The 24,373-nt window shown below is 37.4% G+C and overlaps 1 protein-coding gene across 2 annotated transcripts in view; it reads left to right on the top strand.

Annotated features, from left to right (window-relative positions):
* Nucleotides 1–24,373, top strand: part of SLC25A21 (solute carrier family 25 member 21) — a 232,233-nt gene that overhangs the window by 190,815 nt on the left and 17,045 nt on the right. For both annotated transcript variants that reach the window (XM_036384707.2, XM_036384708.1), the window contains one exon: nucleotides 18,085–18,151. In XM_036384707.2, the coding sequence (XP_036240600.1) occupies nucleotides 18,085–18,151 (67 nt within the window). The remainder of the gene's footprint in view (nucleotides 1–18,084; nucleotides 18,152–24,373) is intronic.

Genomic DNA, 24,373 nt, shown 5'->3' with positions numbered 1-24,373 from the left:
CAGGAACTCAAGATTTTTACTCCTTCTGAACACAGAGGAATCCAGACCAGGCGGTCCCACTTGCTGGAGTATGGTTTAACCCCCATTTTAAAGACAGTAAGAGGTGGGGTGTTAAAGCTTCTGTAGCTGCAGTCAAGTGGCTGCTCTGTACACTGTGTCTGAGTTGTGGGGTACCCCATGCTGGGAAGTGTATTCTTTGCAGCACCATCTCTGCTCACAAAACCCAGTTCTCCCCTGCTCATGGGAATTGAGCCTGTGGAGTTTCATCAGCCTGTTCTCACCCATCATAGCAACACATCAGGTGCCTGGGGTTGAACAGCATCCTAAATGAGACTTAGTCCTCACTTCTCTCTGCCAGCAGCCTCCCTGGGAGGAAGCCTGGTCTAAACACCCTAATTTGCTTATACTTATATTTGTGTTTCATTATTGGAAAAAGGACTTCAGACATGTCCAGTAAGAGTGTGATCATGAATGGCTAGAGTGCTCACTGTAAAAGTATTCTATTTATGGGGGAAAAAATAATAAAAAAAATTAAACATTTATTTCATTGTTTATTTATGCTTTTTTCACTGGAAGCTAATCATATTTTTTTTCCAAAAATATTTTGTTTGTTCTGAGTTTTATTTGTTTGGCCATAGAGTTTTGTTAGGCATCTAGATTTTGAAACAGGTATTAGTACTAAGAATATGTATTGGCAGGGATGATAATATCAGTTACAGTGGGATAAATGAAATTTTGCCCTAAGACTGTTGAAAGAAAATAAAGAGATTGCTGATTCCTGTGGAAAGGGGAGTTATGCACAAAAGTGAAATTCTGAGAGCTGTTAACAAATAAGGACTGAGGATCAGCTTCACTTGAAAGCCATTACATTATTTATAAAACTTATATTATTAACTACAATAAAGCATGATTTTTATTCATAAGTAAATATATACTGTTTTAATAAATGCAGCTAATATTTTTCTTCCTGATCTTATTCTGTAATACCATTATGTTGCCATGGCCACACTCCTCCCCCTGAAGAAATGCCTATTTTACTGTGAAGAGATCAGCTATCATTGCTTATGGAATTATAAACTGCACATTCTTCTGATTACTCATTCTTAAGACAGGGTACTCTGAACAGACACCAAAAAGAACATAATAGATACAGCTTTTCATTCACATTCCTTCTAAAATCCAAGCAAAAAATATTCTTTAAACATTCCTGTTAGTCTAGGAGTATATCACCGTAAATCTCAGAGACTTCAACAACTGGAATAGAAAGAGTCCTGAGGTCACACCTGAAACAGAATTTTAGGGAGTAACATATTGCATTACAGAATGAGTCACGAGGCCAGCTGTGTTTATATATATTGTGCAATTAAAAGTTGGTGATCTTTCTCCTGATAACAATGGGGTATGCTGTACTTTGAATGCACAAGTCACATGGACAAAAATCCACTGTTTGGCCATTATCCAAAAATGACAATGACAAGTACATAAGCAAGTGGTGATTTGTCTTGCTCAGTCTGTGGAAGATTCTTTTTCTTTTTTTGAGTTCTATTATTTACAAAGTAATACAAATGTTGAGCAATAATCAGGCATAGCGAGCTGACTGTAGTAATATAGCATTGATGGACTGGAAACCAGATGGTCTGTCAGATAATGAAGTATTATCTGGCAAGGGATTGTTCCTGAAAGCCAACATCCTCACCTATTTAGCACTCTGGAATGTCGACATATCGGTTACCACATTCACGAGGTGGTATGTGTTGTACTTTAGAAGCCATCCCTAGAAGAGGCTTTTTGATTCAAAATTACTGCCTGATGAGAGGGTAGAGGTGCCATTATTGTAGCACAGCTGGAGGAGTATAATACACAGCAAGATGTGAACCATACATCCGAACTCAGGTTAAAGAGGAATGCATAACAGACTACATCCTGATTTCTGTCTAACCAAAGCCATGGTTCATGGATGCTTTAAGCCAGCTCTACCACCAGAAGAACTGGTGCATGCTGTGTGCCCAGAGTTATGCATTCCTGCTTTTGTGCCACACTCTCCTTTGTGCCAGCACATGCCCTTCTGCTTCTGGTCAGGAGTCTTGGATGTTGGGGAAATTATTGGGTTAATATTAACCTGGCCACTTAAAAAGAAATGTGTTGGTAATTCAGAAAGGTTCACAGTGGTTAGGTCATCATATCACACACAGACCTTATGCCAGCAGAATGGACAGGCTGTTGTGGAGGCAGGACAGAGCAACTAGGAAAGGAAAATGGGGAAATAGGATTATTTCTTCTTTCACAGCAGTGGTGGTTTGTCTTAAATGTGTGTGAAACCAGAATTCAGGAATAGCCAAAACTGTTGGAGATAAACTTGGCAAATTTCAGTTGCTGTAGCTGCCACCTGGGAAGACAGAGCAGAGAACACAAACGGCAAGGGCAGCTGGCTGGAGGGCTGGTGAGGGCAGTGTCCAGGGTTTGGAGATTCCAAAATGTCTTGCTATGGCTGTGATTATAGCATAAAGTGGAGTGCAAAATGAAGAAAAATAACATTAGCTAGATAAATAGTTTATTTAAAGATGACAGAGAATTGCTACATCTTTTATCAGTAAGACTGCAGCTTACGACTTTGACTTTAATTCCCCATTCAGCCAGTGAAACCATTTTCACTACGTGCGTGATTGCTAAATTGAAAACTGGTTGGCCATGTGATATTAGCTCTTTAATATTTTCATAAGCCATTTGCTGTCATTACAACTAGGAAGTCCTTTTTCACATAAGGAAGGAAAGTGGTACATGTTACTTTTGAATGGAAAGAAAATGGTTACCATATAATCTCTTGAGATATGCAATACATTTTAATTGTCCTTTATAAGTACAAACATTCTCCCATTATTGTTAGCATTACTAATTTACAACACCTAGAAAATATTTTACCTAGATAACACAAATCAGATAAAAGGACTTCACCTTCTATGATTTTAGAGCTATAATATTCAATATTGGTTATATAAAAAATTTCTTGAAAACGTCTGCCTCACCCATCAAACCAGTATACCAAATGGAGCTTCAAATTAAATAAATTGGATTTGTGGAATCATGGCCCAGCTTTCTCTGAATGCAGAAAAACACTGCAACATTCATCTGGAGGACTTCTGCTGGGGAGGGCCATTAGTTAAGTCTTTACAATTATTATTTAATATAGTTTCTAGGTGAAAACTGGTATGAGTAAATGATGTATCCTAAAGAGTCCCTCCTGAGTTTGCAGTCTAGTCTCATAGCTCATCCCCTGTCGTGCATTAAGCTTTGAGAACAGGAAATCTTGCACTGCCCTGAACCTACCATAACACTTGGACATTTGCACTAGAGTAATGACTGTACTTACATCATGCTTCAGAGCTTCAACAAGTCACTGTCAGGGATCAGGAGGGATTATTTTTTCTTAATGCACAATTGAGTAGAAGCCTGATAGAGAGGGGTTTTTTCCTTCCTTTTAAGCATGATTGGATACAGATGAAGATGTGATAGCATGGATTAGTTTTTTGACATAAAAAGGAAATCCATTTGGGGAGAGGGGGATTGGTTTATTGTTGGAGGCTCAGAGTCTTACCTATTTACAGTTTGGAGGGAAGGAAGGAATTTCTGCCTCGGTCTGGTAGGGTATATCAGAGGTTTCCTGTTCCAGGCATCGTCTCTGGCTCTTTCTGGCTCTTCTCTGCATTCCACCTAGACTATTGCTCACATTCCCTGTCTTCAAGACCAGTGTTGTGTTTAATCTGTATGAGAACAAATACAGCAAAGTGAAAGCTGGTTTTATCCCTATTGAGCGTACCTTCAGTCCCCCTGAAAAGAACCACAAACCAAAAAGTCTTCTTACACATCCATCAGACGTATAACATTTTAGCTTCTTCTGCTCTTGTCCCCACTCCTTCCTTCCTTCCTTCCTTCCTTCCTTCCTTCCTCCTCCCTTCCTTCCTTCCTTCCTTCCTTCCTTCCTTCCTTCCTTCCTTCCTTCCTTCCTTCCTTCCTTCCTTCCTTCCTTCCTTCCTTCCTTCCTTCCTTCCTTCCTTCCTTCCTTCCTTCCTTCCTTCCTTCCTTCCTTCCTTCCTTCCTTCCTTCCTTCCTTCCTTCCTTCCTTCCTTCCTTCCTTCCTTCCTTCCTTCCTTCCTTCCTTCCTTCCTTCCTTCCTTCCTTCCTTCCTTCCTTCCTTCCTTCCTTCCTTCCTCTTTACTATAATTCTTAAGATTTTAACATTTAGTTCAGATTAGGAATTAGGCTGAGATGTAGACGATATTTTACTTTGCCACTCCGAGCACATACAACACAAACTGCTCAATCACTCAACATGTAACAGAACAAATAGAGCTTACTCCTCTGGTGATTTAATCAGTGATGTGTTACACTACTGCAAATAAACATGGTGTTAGGATTTTCTTTTTTGGTTGCTTGATTGGGGTTTTTTTGTTGTTTTGCGAGCAAAGTTTTGGATCAAGTCCAGGCAATTGTAACATACTGATTTTATCCTAACCAGTTGGCACAAGTACTTCAGGATCTGGGGAGTAAGAAGCTATTTCTTCCAGAACATTCATTCTCACAGACCTTTCACTGTAAGAAGTAATATTTTTATTCTATCTTTTTAAAAAGAATAACTGAAACTTTGATTATACTATAACTAAATGTTAAAAGATTTTTAACATGAAAGCTGATTGTGCACAAATGGCAAATGTCTGATACTGCTCCACTTTTTTAATCTCTGTTTTTACCTAAAATATAAGAATTAATGCTATGCTGTGCCTGGTCCTTTGTTGCAAGACAAAGTTTTTTTAAACTTCTCTTCAACTCTTCAGGCCTAGTCTTTGTTTGCAGTTCTCAACATTTTTGGTGACTAGGCCAGTTCACATTGCATCAGTTCACCCACTTCCAAGAAAATGTTTCCAAAGGCTGTGTGTACTTCTGAAAACATGAAGACTGAGGCACCACTGTTTTCTTTAATAACTGATGAAAATAAAATGTTAGTGATTAGAATCTATGTGGTTTTACTTGATTTGGACATATCCCACAGAAGATTAAAAAAAAAAATAGCCAACTAAAAGATCATCCATTACCAGTGGGTAATTTCCTGGACACCAAAATGCAAAACGTCCAAGAAAATTTTGCAGCTCCTCACAATTCTCTGTGTGTGGAACTGTGTGCAGTAACAGATGTTTCCACTGCCACAGAATTCACTAAAAACTGCCAGGGAATTTGGCCCAGATGTGCTATAGAGTTACAGTGACCCTGGTAATAGTGAAACTTTAAGAAGCAAACACCAGATGTCCAGTAAAATGGTTAAAAATGAGATCCAAATCATTTTTTTTACCACATCATCATAAACAAATACAGAGTGAATAAGCTGAAAATCTAAAGTACTACTTTATTGTTTGTCATCTCTAAGGTGATTCTATGTTCTTGACTTGCTGTGATATAGTGCTACTTGAATATAATGTCTCATAGAAAAGCTGCATTCCCAGTGGCTTAAATAACTTTGAAAAATGAATTAATTAGACAGGGATATACATTAAACTTAATACAAGGTTGTATTTTTCTCCTTAGCTCCTTTCTCTACTCATTTTGCTTGAAACGTGATTGTGGCTGTGTGTGTGCTGTGCTGCTGCCTCAGGACAGCTTGCCTGCAGCCAGGATAAATGGAGTGCTGTTAGTGCCAGCTCATGTAGTTCTGCTTTAGCTCAAATGGTAGCAGACTCGAGCTGCAGTACCAGGGCTCCCTGCACTGCCTCATTCTGTCTCTGTAGACGTGGTAAATGTACTTCTCCTACAAAGTACAAGTATTCATTACATTATTGCCTTGTGGTTTCTAAGGGGTCCATGTAGGGCAGACCCTGGAGACTATGGAAAGCATTGCATTTATCTTGCCACTCTATTGATTATTTATGATTTTTTATATCCCCCAGTGTAAGTTTTAGACATTCATTATCAGAACATACTTAAGCCATTTTTAAGTGTCTCTAAACCAAAAAATAATTTCTGTTACAAACCCTGAATCAAAATATAGAATTCGTGAAAGGCTGGTTGTGTTTGTTAGTGGTATAGATCTGCACAGGACAATAGACATGTATCAGTATTCATAAGTTAGATTACTGTTTTTGCTTAAAGTCTGAATAAAGCACTACCCTGCTCTGTTCTGTCTCTGGAAAACAAATGATAACAAGATTTTTAACTTGGAACTCGGGTTTTAGCCTTCATAGATAAAAAACCAGAAAAATATAAAGGGAGAACCACAGGTACAAAAAGGTCTTGGGTGCTTAGAGAAAAAAATATGTATAGTCTTTGAAAGAGAAGGGGTAATTACGTGCTCCAAAGTCTCTCTTAAAATGTCTTTGCAAAAGATGTGGTATATAAATGCTATTAAAATAAAGAGGGCTACTCTGACTTCTCAAAGAGGTGATCTACTGGAGAACTGTCCATAGCTCTGTTACTTCCCTATCACATGAGAAGGGTAAAAATTTTTTTACTAAAAAGTATGTTCTTCCCTAGAGGAAAAACTCATCATAAACCATCCAGTGCATCAGGACAGAATAGAAGATAAACTACAGCTTTCAGAAATACAAGTGTTCAGCAATTTAAGAATTCTCCAATTTTTTATTTATGCAGCTTTTTAGATGATCGTCAGTTGGCCTCAGGTGATACCCTTGTCTGAATTTTTGTAACCCGAAAGGAGAACTCAAGGCTGTTGACAACACTGCTGAGTTTTGCAGGGGTTTTCACTGTATTGACAGTTTTACATAGTTTCAGTACAAAATAATAGACTTGTAGCTTTTCTTGAACTATAGACAAACATTTTATTAAAAGCTCAGTGACACTTACGGACTTTCTGAAATTTTTAGCTTATAGCAAAACAGAACCCAAAAAAGAACCTACTGTGTTGTGTATCAATGCTGATCAAGTTGGATGCTTTTTTTTTGGAGCATTGCCTGTGGACACCCAGCACTCCAAACCACTCTACCATGTGTTCCTTCAAGACCTGCTGCAATAACAGCCCAAATCATTGCACTTGGAGCTCTCTGCCCACACTCATCTTGCAAAGCTGCTTGCAGCACAGTTTCTTGTCTCCCACGGCTGTTTGCAAGGAAGCAGCCTGTCACCCCAGTTAAGAAAACATGGATGTGTTCTTATGTCCTTGCTGGCTGTATTGTCCATAGGTAAGGCATAGGTAAGGTTTTCACATCCCTACACCAACTCTGTAGAATACCAGGCAAGCACTGAGTCGTGTCTAGTGTTGCTTTTACTGACTTTGCAATGCTCTCTGATGATGGTGAAGAATGAACTAGTGTGGTTGTACATTGCAGTTACACTCAGATGTAAGATTATGGCAAACAATGCTGCTGTAGGGGTGTAATGGTAATCTCTGGCTAATCTGTCTGAATTCAAGACCCAACACAGAGTTGTTACCAAGCAAGCCTCATGGCATGTTTGTGAGTCACAAAGGAAACAAGATTCTCTATTGGAAACTCAGAGAAAATTAAAGATCTAGAAGAAAAGCAAATTTGATCAAAAATCACTTTCTTTTTGACATGTTGATGGTTATAAAGGTACTTCTATTTTAAGTCATAAAATGCAGAAAGTTTTGAAACAAAAACTCACACTGTAGACTCTAAAATAGCATGGGTTGTATTTACTTGAATTGCTATATGAAACTATTTGTTCATTTTTTCAAACTAAAATACCTTTTATGCTTTTAAAAGTAACTTAGGAGGGAGGGTTCCTTTGTTTTGTTTATTCAATGCCCAAGTGGCAAAATTTCTTTTCTGCAGAAGAATTCAAGTTGTGAAGAGTACTGGATCAGAAGAGTATATTGAGAAAAAGAAAACATTTCAAAAGAGATGTTCAGGTTAAACCTGCTGAGGCAGGTCTGCTGCTCAAAGAACACATTGCAAGCTTTTTTAAAAAATAAATAATCCAGTACAAACTGCCACATCACCAAGAAACAGGCTCCATCACTTTTTAAGAAAAAACCTGTCAGGTTTCTTTACAGATGTCTATGCAGATGAGGACACTGTTGGCAGGGAAGACAAGACTACATAAAACAAGAGTTGATCACTGAATAATAAAATGCAATAACAATTAGGATAATTAGCAATAATAATACTTAGGACAGCAATTTCTACACTATTTTTTGCACATCTGTCTTGCCTGTTGATTTGGTCTCAAAAATTATTTACATAACTCTGCATCACAATCTTGTAGCAGGATTTTCATCATAAAGGTATATCCCTGGTGCAAATTCTTGAAAAATCTGTTTCTAATAGTTTAACAGGCAAAATTTGTTTAGAATCCTTTGGTAAATCTTTGGTAAATCTTAATTTCTCAGTTATTTAACCTTACCTTCCTGGTCCATTTTCTCTTAGAGAAACTCAGAGTCATGGTTAGTCACCTTACGAGCTAATCACATGACATCATAGTGCTTTATGTGGTAATATGTGCAAGAAGGACAAGCAAAATGTCATCATAGTATGGGACTGTCATAGTACTGAATGTAGAATCTGTTTGAAAACATTGCTGCATCTTGACTGAAAAGGGACCTTTCATGTTTAGAATGTATTGTGATTAAAGAAAAAGAAATTAAGTTTGTATTAACTGTGAACTCCTTTTGTTCTTAGGTGAGAGTAACACTGAGGAAAATGTATTAACCCATATGGTATTTTTAGGATGTTTTAGGTGCATGAGGAGTAGGAGGTATCCTTTTGGGCGTGCTCCTGCGTCCATGACTGTCAGTGTGTAATGCAGATCTTCATGCGACAGAGTTTTCTTAAGCAGTGTAACCTGGGCTGGGATGAGCCTGTCTGGAACAAGGGGCTGGAGCTGGGTTTCACACCTGTGCCCACGCTGTATCACACTGCACAGGTGAAGGAAAAGATCTGTGACACTGCCTCTGTATCTAGGGACACTGCAAAGGCGAAGCAAAAGGCGAAGGAAAAGGCGAAGGAAAAAATGGCCCTGCAAAGGTGAAGGAAAAGATCTGTGACACTGCCTCTGTATCTAGGGACACTAGCTGTAACTGTAGGAAATTTGTGCTTTTATTTTCTTGCTCCCGAGTACTTAAAACTTTTCTGATTACTTTCATATAAGAGCATCCATGTTTGATGACAAATGCAGGTATTTGTCTTTAGGCAGGCAGTTGCCATTCATACAAGCTTCCTCACGCATCTGTGTGCCTTTCACTCCCATGGTATGTCTAGATGCCACAACTGCCTGCCAGGTGGAAATTCAAGTGCCAGTATGTGTACATGTTCATGGTGCTGTTCACTGCCTTGAATAGTGCTACAAATTCTGCACACTTTGATCTCAGTGCATATAGCACTTTTGCTCCCTATTGGTGCAACTATCAACAGTATTGCTGTTACAAAATCAGGGATCTTTCCTTATTTCTCTGCTACAGATACTGTAAAGGGAGTAAGAAAAACACCCCAAAGGTCAAGATGTTAGAAGATGAAACCAAATTTTTTAGTTTATGTTTATATATATTTAATGATACCCTATTTGTTTTAATGTAAAAGAGTAGTCATGAGCTTTTTTTGAAAATTGGGAAAACTATGCATGATTTTAGTTTGTTAAATATACTGCATAAAACCACTACTGGCCTAGTTTTACTTTAGATTTCAGGAGATGGATGTGTTTATGAGTTCAAATAATTGCAGACAAAATTTTGGACCTGCAGTTATGGCTGCCTGCAGTTCAGTTCAGTTCAAGTATCTACATCACTGATTGCATCTGTAAGTTAAAAACATCTAAGTAACCTAAATTACAAGCACAAATAATTGCAGGTGCAAAACTCATACAAACACAAAATGATCTCTAAATGTTGGTCTTCAGAATCTCATTGTGAGTTATTCACTGTATCATGAACCTAGATTCCTCTGGGAGAGTCACTAATCTGTATAATGACACTGAAGGCCTCTTAAATCTCATATTTAACTAGCATATGGGAAAGAACACATGGCGTCATATAACTCCCTAGGGATTATGCATGTGGATATTGAAGAGTATAACTTATTCCAATGAAGGCTAACATTAACTTGCAATCAAAAATTTCCTTCCTGAGCCCCATTTTTTTCTGATGGAATTAGAATAACCTAATGTTGTATTTTTATGAAGTCACAACTAATTTAAGTAGAACACATTCCCAGGGTAAGCACAGAAATTTTGCTAATCTCACGACTTTTCATTTAATGTATCACAGCATCACTTTAACACAGAGAAATGCTGTCACTCTTTTCCAGAAAACACATCTAATTATCCTCTTTGTGATTTTTTTTTTGTCAGATACAGGTTTCTAAGCTCATCTCCTAAAATATCTATTTTTTGCTCTGGTATCAAAATTAAAAATCATTTTCTTGCATTCTTTAGCTTCAATAGACATAGGTGTGGAGCTACTTTAAAAAGTGACTGCTTCCTGTCGTACCAGTTGCGGCAGTACTGTTGGCAAAAGGGGAAAAAAACCCGTAAAATCTCTTCTAGTGTTTGAACAACTAAAACTTCTGAACAAATGAAACATTCTGCCAATCCTGACAATCCAAAATGCAATGAAGAATTTTTCTGTTTCAGAAGCTCTAGGCAAAGCTGTTTTGGCATGTCCGTAGCTTGTTCCTCTTGCAAACAAAGGGGCAGCTAGAGGGAAAGTCTTTGGGGGAAGAAATGCTGTCAGTTGTAAGAAATGAGACACGCAGACCCATTCTACAGCCTGGCTAGTGATTACATGCAGGTAATTTTTAAGAGCCTAAACCAGCTGCCAGTGATAATAATGCTGCCATTTGCACTGATTTCAGCAGGAAATACATCAAACAGACCAGCTTAAGGCTTCTCAGAAGCACGGGCCAAACTGGAGTTTTGTTCATTGGTGTTGGGGCCAGAGCAGAGGAAAGTGCTCGGAAGGCAGAGGCAGCAGTGGCAGGAGCCCAGAGCAAGCTCTGCTGGGCTGGCAGCAGGGCAGCAGCAGAGGTGCTGCAGCAGAGGTGCTGCAGCTGGCAAGGTCCTGCCTCGCTGCCTGCCAGCTGCCACCACACTCCCAGGCAGCCCCATTACTCCCTGGAAGCATTGCCAGCCCTGCCTCACAGGCCCTCAGCAGTTACAGGGTAAGGAGCAGAGATGTGAGCCTATCTACATTTTTAAAAATCCTATATAACTTAGTTCACATTAATCTATTAGACAGGCAGTACAGAGTAGCAATGTACCACTTAAATAACTAATTTATAATCATCCTTAAGGACAAAAATCCGGAACAAGATGTCCTTTTTCCACCCATGGGAAACTGTTTAAGCTATGTTGCTTGTTACAATGCAAGGCTATGCCTTCACCTTCCTAGATTATTTTTTCTTTGCTTGCGTATAACAAAACACAGAAAGCATGTGAGAAATATGTAAATAGTATATCAAAGTGAAAAAGTATAAAAGACCATAATTTGAATGGAAATAAATTTTAACAAATATTCCTTTTTTAATTCTCACTTTTTTACTGCCACAGACAAAAGCAAGAAAGGAAAAAGTTTCATCTTCCAGTTTCTTGAGGGTTTTATATTTAGGTGTGTCCTGTAACTCATATAAATTCAGAGTGCATCTTAGAAAGCCAAAAAATTAGCAAGGGTTTTGACCAAGAGATTGGGAGGTGATTAAAACTCATGGAAGAAAGACATTTCTCAGTAAGAATAACAGTCACATGGATGATGGATCATAATAACTTCATAATCTGACCCACATGCAGTAAATACAGTGATGACTGTCATTTTGAATAAGTGAGAGGGATTGATGCTGATTATTAATCCATTTCTTGGCAAGTCTGATTGCTTCTGAGCCAGCTTCTCCACTGTTAGTACTTTCCTGAAGTATCTTAATAGCTTTCACCAAGAGCCTCTTCCTTTTTACCCAGTAACTTTTCATGCAGTGTGTTGTCCTAACTTATTTGACAGATTTCTTTCATTAATTGGTCTGCTTCTAGTATTCCTATAGCTGGAGGCTTGGTCTTCTTTTAGTATGTAGTGTAAGAGTGTTACTGCAGGCACAGGCTCACATATACTTCTGTTTTGCTTGCTGCAAAAAATATTTATGTTTTTCCCTATTTCCCAGGTGTTGCAATGAAAGCTTTGTTAAAAAAAAAAAAAGAAAAGAAAAGTTAAATATAATTTGAAAATAAGGACCTAGTATTTAGTGCCAGTGTCTAAAATGGCAGATATCTGTATAACAGACACAGAATAAAAAAAGAAATATAGTTGCATAATAGAAATTCAGAAGCCAGCTTAGCTAACTGTGTCATTGATAGGTTCATATGGGGCTCCTGTAGAGATGTGTATTTAACATTTGCAGTAGGATAATATACATAACATGCTTCACAAGAAAAAAATTATTTTTGGAGAGCAAGAGTGTCCAAGCCTGATTTTCTGTGAATGTGTCCAACCTTTAATATCTTTTCAAGTCTGCTGAACTCTGTGCCAGTTGTCCCAGAATGACACTCAGCCTCCCCTATAACATACCTCCTCAGCTGGGGAAATAGTTGTAAATGCTGGGATTGAGGGTGAACTACATGTGTGAACTGGTTAGTGGCTTGCAGCACTCAAAATAAATGCCTAAATATAAGTCCCTTAGTCTCAGTGGTAGGTACTAATTTGTGCCTGCCTTCGCTAAGCACTTGCTTGTTTTTCCACAACTTCTGGGAATTTAAAATCTTTTAAATATCCAGCTAGGTCAACACAAAGTTATGTTATAGTTATGTTAAAGTAACATTGCCCTGTGTCCAATTATTTATTTTCTATTAGTAATAAATTCATAACATGCTACATAGCATGAAAATGAAAGGTACCTTTTCCCTGATATAAATTAAATATTAAGCAAGTTTAATTATATTTAAACATACTTTCTTCCTCTTTTTGAACAACACCAAACTTTTTAACCAATCATGTCTTCATAATTCCTTCCCTTTGTTTAAATAAAACATTTCATAAAATCTGAAAGTTGTGCATTTGTTTCATGCAACTGATGTGGTCATGAAAGCCAGGTCTTTTATTTATACTTGGGATAATGCAGAGGTAATGAAAGCAGAATTGGACCTAAGAGGTTTTTTGTTTCAATTATAAAACAATGTGGGTAAATGCCTTGGGTTTGACAGCACCAAAAGAAAGGGAATATTGTGCTTATGCCTTCAATCAGCTTTATTAGATCCTTAAAGGGAAAATTATGTGAAAGGCAGAGGAAGAAAACAACAAGCTAAGCAAGATCGCAATTTCAGTATAATTCGGAGAAAATAACTGATTTAGGTTGGTCGTCTTGCCAGGGTGAATGACTCAAGGCTTCCAAACAAGAAATGGAAACCAGAAGGATAGGGAAAGCCTGCAAGAACAAATTGAGAAGATGTGATTGACTGTAATGTTTCAAAATCAACTGCTGCAAAGATGAGTTTGGGCTCTTGCCCAGAATACAATTGAATGGTGATGTTCATTTAGACCCTTAATGCTGAAACAAAATAAGATGTAGCTGTGTTTCTGTTAGAAATTTATTTGTTCTTTCCAGTGTCTCTAGCTGGGGATATGATGTCATCTCCTCTTTCTTCTATCAGACCCTGCAGTGATTGCTGTTGCTGCTGTTTCATAATTTTTCTGAACACTAGTTTTTTGAAGGAAGGCTTGAGTCCAGGTGATAATTTCTCTCAAATGTGAAATGTCATCATTGTTCATTGAAAAAATTTGAAAAAAATTCATACTCTGTGAGCAAATAGACTAACTCAATTGGCTAAGCAAAGCAGAAGGATAAGCTTGTTGTGTGTGTGTGTACTTTTTGACTGGCAAAGCCAGTCAAGTTTTTGTTACTATCATGCTAGTTTTTTTAATTAAGTAAATGGTTCATTCTGCAAAGATTGAAATAACTCTCTTTAATGCGTACAATTTGTAAAATGTTATTTGTAAAAGTTGTGGGCAGCTGCTTGTTCTCCACCTCAGGCACAGGAGGTTCCAAAAGCGACTACACTTTATGCAAAAAATTAGTCAGTTGACAATGGGCAGTGATGGGATGGCATTGTCTTTTACTTCCTCTTTTCATTTATTCCTTTCATCTTACTGGCTGTGCTTACTAACCTTTTTTCTGTTTCTATTTCAAATCAGGAAGGGAAAAAAACCCTAAACCACAGCTCATAATTAAATACTGAGCTAGCTCTTACCATGTTTACTGAATTACATATTGCATATATGGATGTATATCCTCAAAGTTTCATGTGTTTTTAGATTTCTAAACTTAATGTGTTCCATAGGAATAGACCTTAACTCCTTCTTGTCTGTTTTCCATGAAGAGATTTGCTTCCAAAGAGGAAGGAGGAATAAAGCAGTGAAAGCCACTTATGTGGCTATGAAATCCTTCACATTTTAGGGATTCATAGAGCCATGAATATGGTAACTCAGCTCTGCAGATTCTCCTCGTTCACAGTAGAGGTTCCTCCAGCAGAAAGTCTTCAGTGTCAGCCTTACAATAAGCGGATCAGCCTGACATCAGGTGCAGAGTGGTATCTTTGCACACCTATCTCTGCTGCAGTGCTCCTGGTAAAGTCCTTAAAAGGGAACTTCAAATCAGGAGCCCTGAGTGGGGGGGAGTTACTGCAGCTCTGAGGGAGCGATGGAGCCAAGCAAAGCCCCTGGGGTGCTGTGAACCACGAGGAACACACCGGGAATAAACAGGGCTCAGCTGGGTCACCTCAAGCATTTGCATGTGGGTGAGGAAGTTTCTCTGAAGAGCCTGCACACCAGGGCACACAACATGGGACACAAACATGAGGAGATCTGTGTGCTGCTGCAGGGGTAGGATCTCATCAGGACCCAGGGATACAGTGAATGCACTGAGTGCTGCTGTGGAGGGATACAGGCTGCTTAGGAAGGGCTGGCCAGGAAGACAACTGCAGTGCATGGAGCTCTGCCTTAAGTTGAATGATGAGAATAGAAGACATGGACATAACATAAAGAGTTCAGTTGAAGGACAACTAAAATGATTAAAGGACTGGAGCACTTTTCACATGAGAAAAGACTGAGAGAGACAGAACTGCATGGAGGAGAGAAGGCTCAGAGGGGAATCTGGAAGTACCTAAAGGAAAGGTCTCAGTGACAGGACCGGAGGCATGGACAACAATGGACATAAAGTGAAGCACAAGGGGGTCCGTATGAACATCAGGAATGTGTTCATTTTTACTATGAGGGTAACTAAGGACTGGCACAGGCTGCCCAGAGAATTTGAAGTCTCTCCTTCCTTTAAGTGTAGTCATTCTTTGGAAATACTTAGAAGCTGTCTGGACATGGTCCTGGACAACTGGCTCTAGGTTGCCCTTCCTGAGCAAAGGGTTGGGTCAGATGATCTCAAGAGGTCCCTTTCATCATCAACTTTTCTGTGATTCAGAAGCAATGGATAATTGCTTTTCATATTTTTAGTTCCCATTTCTTTAGAACTTTCAAATAATCCACTGCCTGGTCTAATGGTGGCCTAAATCACTGGTGTTTCAACATTGACTTGTGGTTTAATGCCGGATTGCTCTTTAGGAGCTGCTAACTGCCTTGCAATTTTGCTAAGATGACAAATGTACTGCTCAAATTCCTAGTATATCCTTTCTACATTCTCTCTGAAAAGTTTTCTCTAAGATCCTCAGAGACTGTGGAAATGTTACAAGGCTTATATATCCAATAGCTGCATGCATTTTGAATATACAAAAAGGCAACCTGGAAAAGGAACCTGTTCTGCTGTGTCAGGCTGGGTAATGCTGCAGCATGCTTTTAAAACTGACTTTTTGTTCTACACTGCATATTTCTCTGCTTAGGCATCTCTTACTAACGAACAAATCCAGACCAAGTCTCACTTTTTGTAGTGAGAGCTACACCAGTGAGTAAAGCACTGGCAGACAGTAATTCTCCAATTCCAATCGTGTGGAGGAGTAGAAATTGCAAGCGGGATGCCTGTTGTAGATATGCTTGCAGGGGTTTAGACTGAGCTGAAAGGAAGAAAGTGTTTACAGGGATCTGTGTTCTTGTAGCTGATCCTACTTGGACCTCAGTTTCATTTTGAACTCACATTAAAATGTATAAATCACCTTTTTTAAGGTATTTCAGATTTAAATTGCTTACTGAATCAGCAGTATGCTCTGCATATGTATGAACCATTAAAGACTAAAATGGGCCCAGCACTAAGAAAAAAGACCAAGACCAGGCTGGATGGGGCTCAGAGTAACCTGGTCTAGTGGAAGATTCCCTGCTTATGGCAGGCAGGTTGGAACTAAATTATTTTTAAAGTCCCTTCCAACCAAACCATTCTATGTTTCTATGTTGTAGGATTCTATGGATCCATTATATTTATATTGTTATATCCTTATCTATAGGTATCTGTAGGTATATCCATATCTATATTAATAGATACATAAATGTATATTTGTATGTTTATGTTTGGGAAGTAAGACTTTGGGAAAATTTAAACATCTGATGACAACTGAATTCCTTAATCTCCTACTTTTCAGTAGTTTGTCATGAAACCATCATTATGTTAAATGCTCAAAGTGTCCTTTTGTTGTGGACTGGAGTTCAAACATTGCTTTCTTCAGAGTAAGGATATGCCCAACCCAGAGCATATTACAAGGCCTAAATTACTTTATTTATGTTGGAGAAGCCCAAGCAGAGAACTCCAGAGAAGTGTTTGAAGAAGGATGGGCAAAATGGTATAGCATTTGTAGTATTTTAAATTCACATGGGGAATATGAATTTCATTGTTTTCTTTTGACATGTAGAGATCAACTGTAGGAGAATCTATTGATGTCATGTCTCTTACACACTCTGCAAAAATATTTCAAATATGAGGCTGCTTTAGAAAGATGAATCATCACATTCTGACATCACCACCTTTCAACATTTTTAAAAACACAAATGCTTTACTTTAGGTAATTTTTTTTTGTGTGTAGACAGAATCCTCTTACAGTCCCGAATAAATGTGTATACATTCTGAAGATGGACAAATTGGAGGATATATTCTTGTTGGCTAACAAGGTAACTTATGACCTTAAGCTAGACAGGAACAACACAAATTAGATATTGAAAAGCTTTTTTTTTTCATTGTTAAGGTGGTCAGCTATTGGAATAGTTTGCCCAGAAAGGTGGTGGAGTCACCATCCCTGGAGGTGGTGATCATTCTATGATTCTTCTTGGTGATTCCATTAAATTCCTTTCTGAACTCTCACCATGCACTATCCGGGTTAGTGTGCAGACCTAGAAGACAAGCACTGTGTCTATTTCTACCCCACATGGGGATTTTGAAAACTGCTTGTCATTTAAAGCATTCCCAAGACCCAGCATTGTGTATCTACACTGGCCTTATAAGCAGAGCTCAGGCTGCCTGAAAATGCCATGTGTGCTGGCATGCAGCAGGCTGTAGATAGATAGATAAGAGATATAGATACACACATACAGCAACAAGATACTGCCCAAATGTTTTTTCCCAGATGAAATACATACATTCTGTCATGGATCTCTGAATGGGTAACTTGGGTTAAAACTAGGTTGCTAAAAGAAAAAAACTTATTGCATTTTGAGACATGTTTAAAACTAAACTGCAAAATATGTCTCAGCTAGCATCTGAAGATGAGAAAGAAGTGGTTTTGTACACAACTTGCTGAAGTCACAGTTTTTTACAATCCTATATTTTGTGATTTTGTGACAAATTTCTGATGAAAACATTGTGTGGTGATGTAAATTTCTGATGTAAACATTGCTGTGGTAAGCAAATTAAAACAATGAAATAATACTTCTTTTTCATTGTCAAAAAAGTTCCTCACTTTTTAAATAGAATTTCTTGTATTTCAGAAAAAAGTTGATTGAATTTTTATGTATTTATTGCTGATTTCTTTATATCGTCTCACCAGCACATGATATAGTTGGTAGTACATTAGTTGTTTAGCAAGTAAGCATAGAGTATCATTATTTGTCTATATGCCTGGAAAGGCTGAAAGTTTAATTGCTTTACTCAAAAGTGAAAATAGAATTGGCAGTATGGTATTGATATATTTTTTATCCATATGAAAATAATTTCTTGTTTTTTTCTTCAATAGATTACTTGGCTTCTACAAAGGAATACTTCCTCCCGTTTTGGCTGAGACACCTAAAAGGGCAGTGAAGGTAAAAACCCCATGCTTTCTCCTTTAAAAGTATAACTAGAGACAGTGGCAGCTGTAAAACATTTTATTTCTCCCCCACTGACTGAGATTAGAATCTTAAACTTATTTGGCATATTAATCCTCTGATTTTTACTAGGAGGAAAGTTTCCTGTTGATAGCACAATAAAAACTGTCCTTAATGAAGAAGTGTAGGATAAGGCTCGTAAACATTAAGCTAATTTTGACCCGTGTATCAAATGTTACTGAAAAAAAAAGGTCGGAATTATTTTATATTGTCAGAATTAATAAAATGTTTAAGTTATATTTTAGCCTCATAAGTGCCTCTGGTTTACATATTTTGTTTTCCTGAAAATGCCTAGCAACTTGCAAAACAACTAACAGCTTAATAAATTAACACAAGAAGCCATTAAAGAAGCCACTAATAAGTACTTATTTAGTAGGTTTGAAGTGCTGCCCAGAGTTTTTTTGTGCTCCAAAGAGCACTCTGCTCAATACTCTATCTTTTTAAGAGATTGGAGATCGTAATGGATACAACTCCTCATTGTGCAAAACATTTTACTCCAGCTCTCTTACACTTATAGATGCCAGCCTATCAAAGTGTATTTTCTGTCAAATGCTGATCTGATTTTCTTTTATTATCCTTTATTTTGATTTGTAGAATAGGATTTTAGTAACATTCCTAAGCTAAATACTTCAATACATCAATTTTTTCAGTTGAGCCATTCAACCTTTTTAATTAAAGCCTAGTTATTAAGCGCATCATTCTAAAGTTCTAAACCTATCAAAGCAGCCATTGTGTTAAGAGCAAATGTTTCTTAGTCTTTTACTTCAGGACTTTGAAGTTTCCATAGTTGCAACAAATGTGTTTAAAAGCAGTTATTATACAGAATGTCTTGATTTTCCTTTCTTTCTTTTTGTTGTTTCTTTCTAAAAAGGCTGCATATGATTCTGGTCCTTAGTCTGCAATTAATCATTCACATTCCAATTCCTTTACAGAGGAATAATATTTGTATAAAGTGACAGGATGTGACCTTGTAACAGAATCCTAAAGGAGTTCTGGTAATGTCATCTTCTTGTTTGCACTGGCATTTTAGATACAAGTGACATATGTCACTTATCTCAAAATTATTTAATTAAACCAGGAAAACTAAAGTCCTATTTGCAGTCCCCCTGCAAAGTGGCAGTGAAGAATAGATGGATAATATTTAGAAGATTCCTAATAATTCATTTTCTTCATATTGTGATGCTTCCTCTGTCTCTCCGTTTAATTTCATTTGAAACAGGATAAAGTAAATCTGACTGTGCTTTTTAGAGTCCAACATGTATTAGTTAAAATACTAACCCATTTGATTTCTCCTACCATTTTCAGTCATTCATAAACTTCAAATCACTTTCCTTTACTCAAACTTATTAAATTTGCTTAAACCCCATGATATTCAATATAATTGTAGAATCATAAAAAGATTTTCAGTTGGGAAGGATCTCTGATCAAAGCAGAGCTGACTTCATGGTTACATCAGGATGTTCAGATGCCTTGTCTAGTTGAGTTCTGAAATCTTAAAGAATGGAGACTGCAGCCTCTCTGTGCTCATCCTCCAGTCCTTAATTCTTTTACTGTGAAGAATTTTCCCTTATATCCAGTCCAAATCCTCCTGTTGCAACCTTTGTGTGTTGCATCTCATGCTTCTGTTGCCGGCCTCTGAGAAAGTCTGACTTTTCTGTATAAAATTTGAATGGTGGAAAACAGAACTTAAATCACCTTAGTTTTCTTGTCTCCAGGCTAAACAGATTCAGTTCTCTCAAACTCTTTTACATCAAGAGCTCCTGGCTCCTTTATTGTCTTACTTGTCCTCTCTTTGTGGGATGCTCTCTACCTAGTTTTTGGACATTTATGTGAGAGCCGAGTTTTCTGCAAACATGAGAATCGAGCTTAAATGTTAAACATGAGAGGGTTTTAATTTAATAGTTGAATTCTTTTATTATTTACAATATTCCTTTAAATTTGCTGCTGCTCCAAGGACATCAGGATAACTTTTTTGAGACATCAGCTGTATTCTACATTAGAAGAATTCAGTGAGAGAACAGGGCTGAACAATAATGTAAGAACCAGTATAATGGAACAGTTCAATGTGAGATGTCATAGGCCAGTACAATTTTTAACATCCATAGTGGAATTTGTACCCACGCTTTGACCTGAAGAGAATCCAACCTATCTCAAATTTCCACTAACCTTATTTGGCTATGACCCCAAAGGAAAAATCATTGCTTTCTTTGGCCCACCCTCCAACCTTTATTCTTCTAATAGTTTTCCTCATTGAAACAAGCCTCAAGCTGTCCCTTCCTGACTGCCTAAATGACTAGTGAGATTTAGAGGAAGACTACATTCAGACCAATGATTCTGAGATTTGAGAAAGCACAAAAGGAAAAGAGGCATTTTCTAGGTTCCAGTAGCTTCTTTTTATGTTTGTAATGAAGTTTTTTGAAAGCTTCTAGTTATAGTGTCATAAAAGTGAGTAGAGAGTAGACAAGGGAGATTTTGTACTAAGAAGAAATGTACTTGTGCTACTGGAATATTCTATTTATCTGGTGTGTATTTTTGCAAGTAAAAATAAAGCTATTAAAATGAAGTTATTTAGCCCCAGTTTTTCAGTTAAGTGTTGAAGATAAAGATTCATTTTTAGTCAACTATGTTCCCATGTCTGTCTTAGTATTTCTTTTTTTCTCTCTTTTTATTTCCTTTCTAAAAAGAAAGCTGGTATTTCTGGAAGATGAAAAGTCAGAGTTTATAACTTTCTGTTAGATTGAACTTGGAGGAAAGAAATGATGGTGCCAATACAATGGTTAACAGATGAACTTTTGGGGCAAATTTATATTGCTCATGTGTTCCCAGACATCTTGTTTCAAGCATATATTTTTATCTTAGCATTATTGAGACATCTGGTAAGTACTTTGGCTATTTTCTGTGTAACTTCAATTAAAGTATATCTTTGCCAGATGGACAATATTGGTTGCTATATACACAAAAGAATGTTTTAAATACGCTTATTCTGAGAAATTTTTTTGCACAAAGCGATTAACTTAATGCAACTGTAGAGGAAAAGACAAATTATGCTGTGTTTTTAAAAACATTTTAGGTGGATGCATATAAAGTCATATGACACAGCATGAAATCATTCTGTTTTGAAAAATTGTATGTATACTAGCCACTCTAGTACACCCAGCAACATTTATATTAAATTTTATTGCTAGTGATTTTTTTCTTTTAAAAATTATTTAAAGCATAGTTACTATTAAGTAGTTATTTTATTTATGACTCTAGGAAGCTATTGATTTTAAAGTAACATTTTAAAGACCAGAAAAATTGCTGGGTAATGTAATTCTGCATTTATTACAACTATTTTACAGATCTGTAACACTATGGAAAACATTAAGGAATACCAGAAATTCCATTAAAGGTTAAGAGGGTAACAATGACTAGAAAGATGCTGGAGAGAGAATAAAGCAAATTTTATCACAATAAGAAATTAATTTAGTTCAGTGAAGCAGCTTACCCTCCCACTTCGGTAGACCTCTATTATACCTTCAAAAAGATAGAGCTAGAGTTTAAGTAACACTTCTATCTTTTTGATTATTGTCAAGGCCAATGCAAACATTTTAAACATATTTGCAAGATGCTTGCAAGGTTAATGTTCAATCTTTACACTCTTTGGAAGGTAGTCAAAATCTGGATCCCAGTTCTAGGACCTTTTCTGCAAAATGATATAATAATCCCAGCTGAGGATATAAAAAAATATCTGTCCAGTAACCAGAGTACCAGCCCATCAGTTTCCAGAATTTAACAACCCAATTTTGCTTATGTATACATATTCGCTCTTGCTTTAAGACAGTGGCATTATTAACACATTTACACCCACTTCTCAGATGGTTTTGGTATGATTCTAGTGACTTTTCATTTGAAGCAGGTCTTGATTGAAAAATTTTATTGACTTTGCCATAGGACAAGGTTCTAAACAAGTTCAAATGAAAATGTGGTGCTTATTACTTATGTTCCTGTACACGTGGTTTATGGAATAGCTGTTTTGTTCTGATAGGTCTGTAGTACTGAACCGTGAGGGACAGAGCTTGTCTTCTTTGGCTGAGACCCTGCACAGGCCACACAGTCTTTCTCGCTTGTCTTAAAAACTCTATTCCCTTATGTTTCTTATGATTCCCACATCTCCATTGGCCTCATTGCTCATTGCCTTCCTCTCATGGTGAAACAGTTTGGTTGTCTCATGCATCAGCAGATGCTGTGCGGAGGGATTTTAGTCCCCTCTGTGGTCACAGAATTCACCAACATTCCAAGGATCCCATCTTCATTTGAACCAGTTTGCTCTGAACTAATCACATGTCACAGGCCAACATTGGAAAGCAGACAGGAAAGTTAAAAGTTCTGGCTATTTACTTTTGCTAGACTGGGATGTGACAGCTCTTGTACTAGGAGATATGAACCTGCACTGATGCAGTGTTGGTGCAACTGGGACAGGTTTTTGTTCTTCATTCCCATCATGCCAGACATGCTGTGTAAAAGCTACTTTATTTTGCGTGCAAAGATGCGAATGTTTCTTAGACAGATTACAGGACTCACAAATAGCAAGCTGTGGTTAGGGACCTTGTGTTCTTCCATGTGTGAAAACTATGTGGAATAACACCTCCAATGTTTTTGGTGTTACCTAGGGTTCAAATACCTACTCTTTTTAGCCCACAATTTCTGCCGCCCTCATGCTAGAGGATCATTTTCACTGCGCTCAAATCTATCTTTTGTGATAGCAACTAGACTGCTTTTCCAGTGACTTCAGTAAAATGTTTGCAGAATATGAATTTAAGACACTATGGGGTTTGTTCTGTAATCTCCTTCATAAACTTATCAAACTCTCCCATTCACAACATAAGGATTTTTCCCCCATTTCTCTTCTTGGAAGACTGTTTCAAGATTCTTTTAGTTGCTAGAAAGCTTCATCAGCTCTCTAGTCACATTGTATTTATATTTTGTTTTTACACCTAGTTTCTTTATGTTACTTATTTTCCTTGTGTTACATTCTCTTGCAGCATCTCTTTTGCTAAACTAAACAAGGAAAGCAGTCGTTCTCCTTTAGTCTTTGTTCTTAAAGCAATCTCTAACTTCTCCTTAATGGTCCTGGTTGCCCTGTTTTGAATATGATGTAATCTGAGTTGGTTTTTAAATAGTAACCTAGATTGTGTGTTGTATTTCAGAGGGCACCTTCCCAATAATTTGTAAAATGTCACATATACTCTTTCTCTAGAGTATATCTTGACCCATGTATCTTAGACTTCGTGTCCACAGACAAGGAGCTAGGCAGCAAAAGTCTGTTTGCCTGTGCCACCAGGAAGCTTCCTCCTGCTTCAGTGCAGTCAGAGCTAGTCTAAACCTTCTTCTTGGAAGAACAAATCCATTCATTTATTATGCTTTGATTTTTATAAGAATTCACAGAAGTAATTCTTAAAACTAATGGGTTTGGGTGTCAAGATATGGTAGGTTGCAAAGTGAGCCTTTGCAAATGCCTTTCACCATGTTGGTGCAGGTGAAGCTGATTTTACTTCTTTCTTGAGATTCAAACACCCATGAGCACAGCTTTCGAGACATCCTCTAAAGGATTGCAGATGCTCAGAACTTTGAAGTGCCACTGTTTGAAAGCAGACAATTGACTGAAAGATTTATTCGTAAAGAGAGAACAGGAAAAAAAATGTACCTGTTGACAGTAGAAGATTATGAAAATGGCAGACTTTCCATCTTCAAAATACACAATTATATCTCTCTGATGAGAAGCAGACTAGTGCTTGAGAAATGCAAAAGTGATTGCATCACATTACATAAAGAATGTGGGGGTGATTTCTTGGGAAAACTGTAATATCTGCTACTACACTTACATTAGTATATGAAAGTTAATGCCAGAGGCAAAAATTTTATGAATTTAAATTGGTCCTAAATGATGTAAGTGAACTCTTAGATGAAGCACTACTTGAATTGCATTTATGCTGCCGTTATGCATGACACACTAATAAAATCAGTTCTGAAGCCTGATTGTCTACTCTTGCACATCTAACACAGCTACAGAAAGTGTGAAATAAAAGTGGCTTACGTTTATTTTGCAGAACTGTGTGCAGCTGCTCAGGATATGAGGTAGTTAAACTCCATTGTAGTCTGCTTTTTACTAATTTGTAT

This window comes from Molothrus ater, chromosome 6 (genome assembly GCF_012460135.2).
Source record: "Molothrus ater isolate BHLD 08-10-18 breed brown headed cowbird chromosome 6, BPBGC_Mater_1.1, whole genome shotgun sequence".
Taxonomy (NCBI): domain Eukaryota; kingdom Metazoa; phylum Chordata; class Aves; order Passeriformes; family Icteridae; genus Molothrus; species Molothrus ater.
Note: the sequence above shows the minus strand (reverse complement) of the source record. Positions and strands in the feature narration are given on the sequence as shown.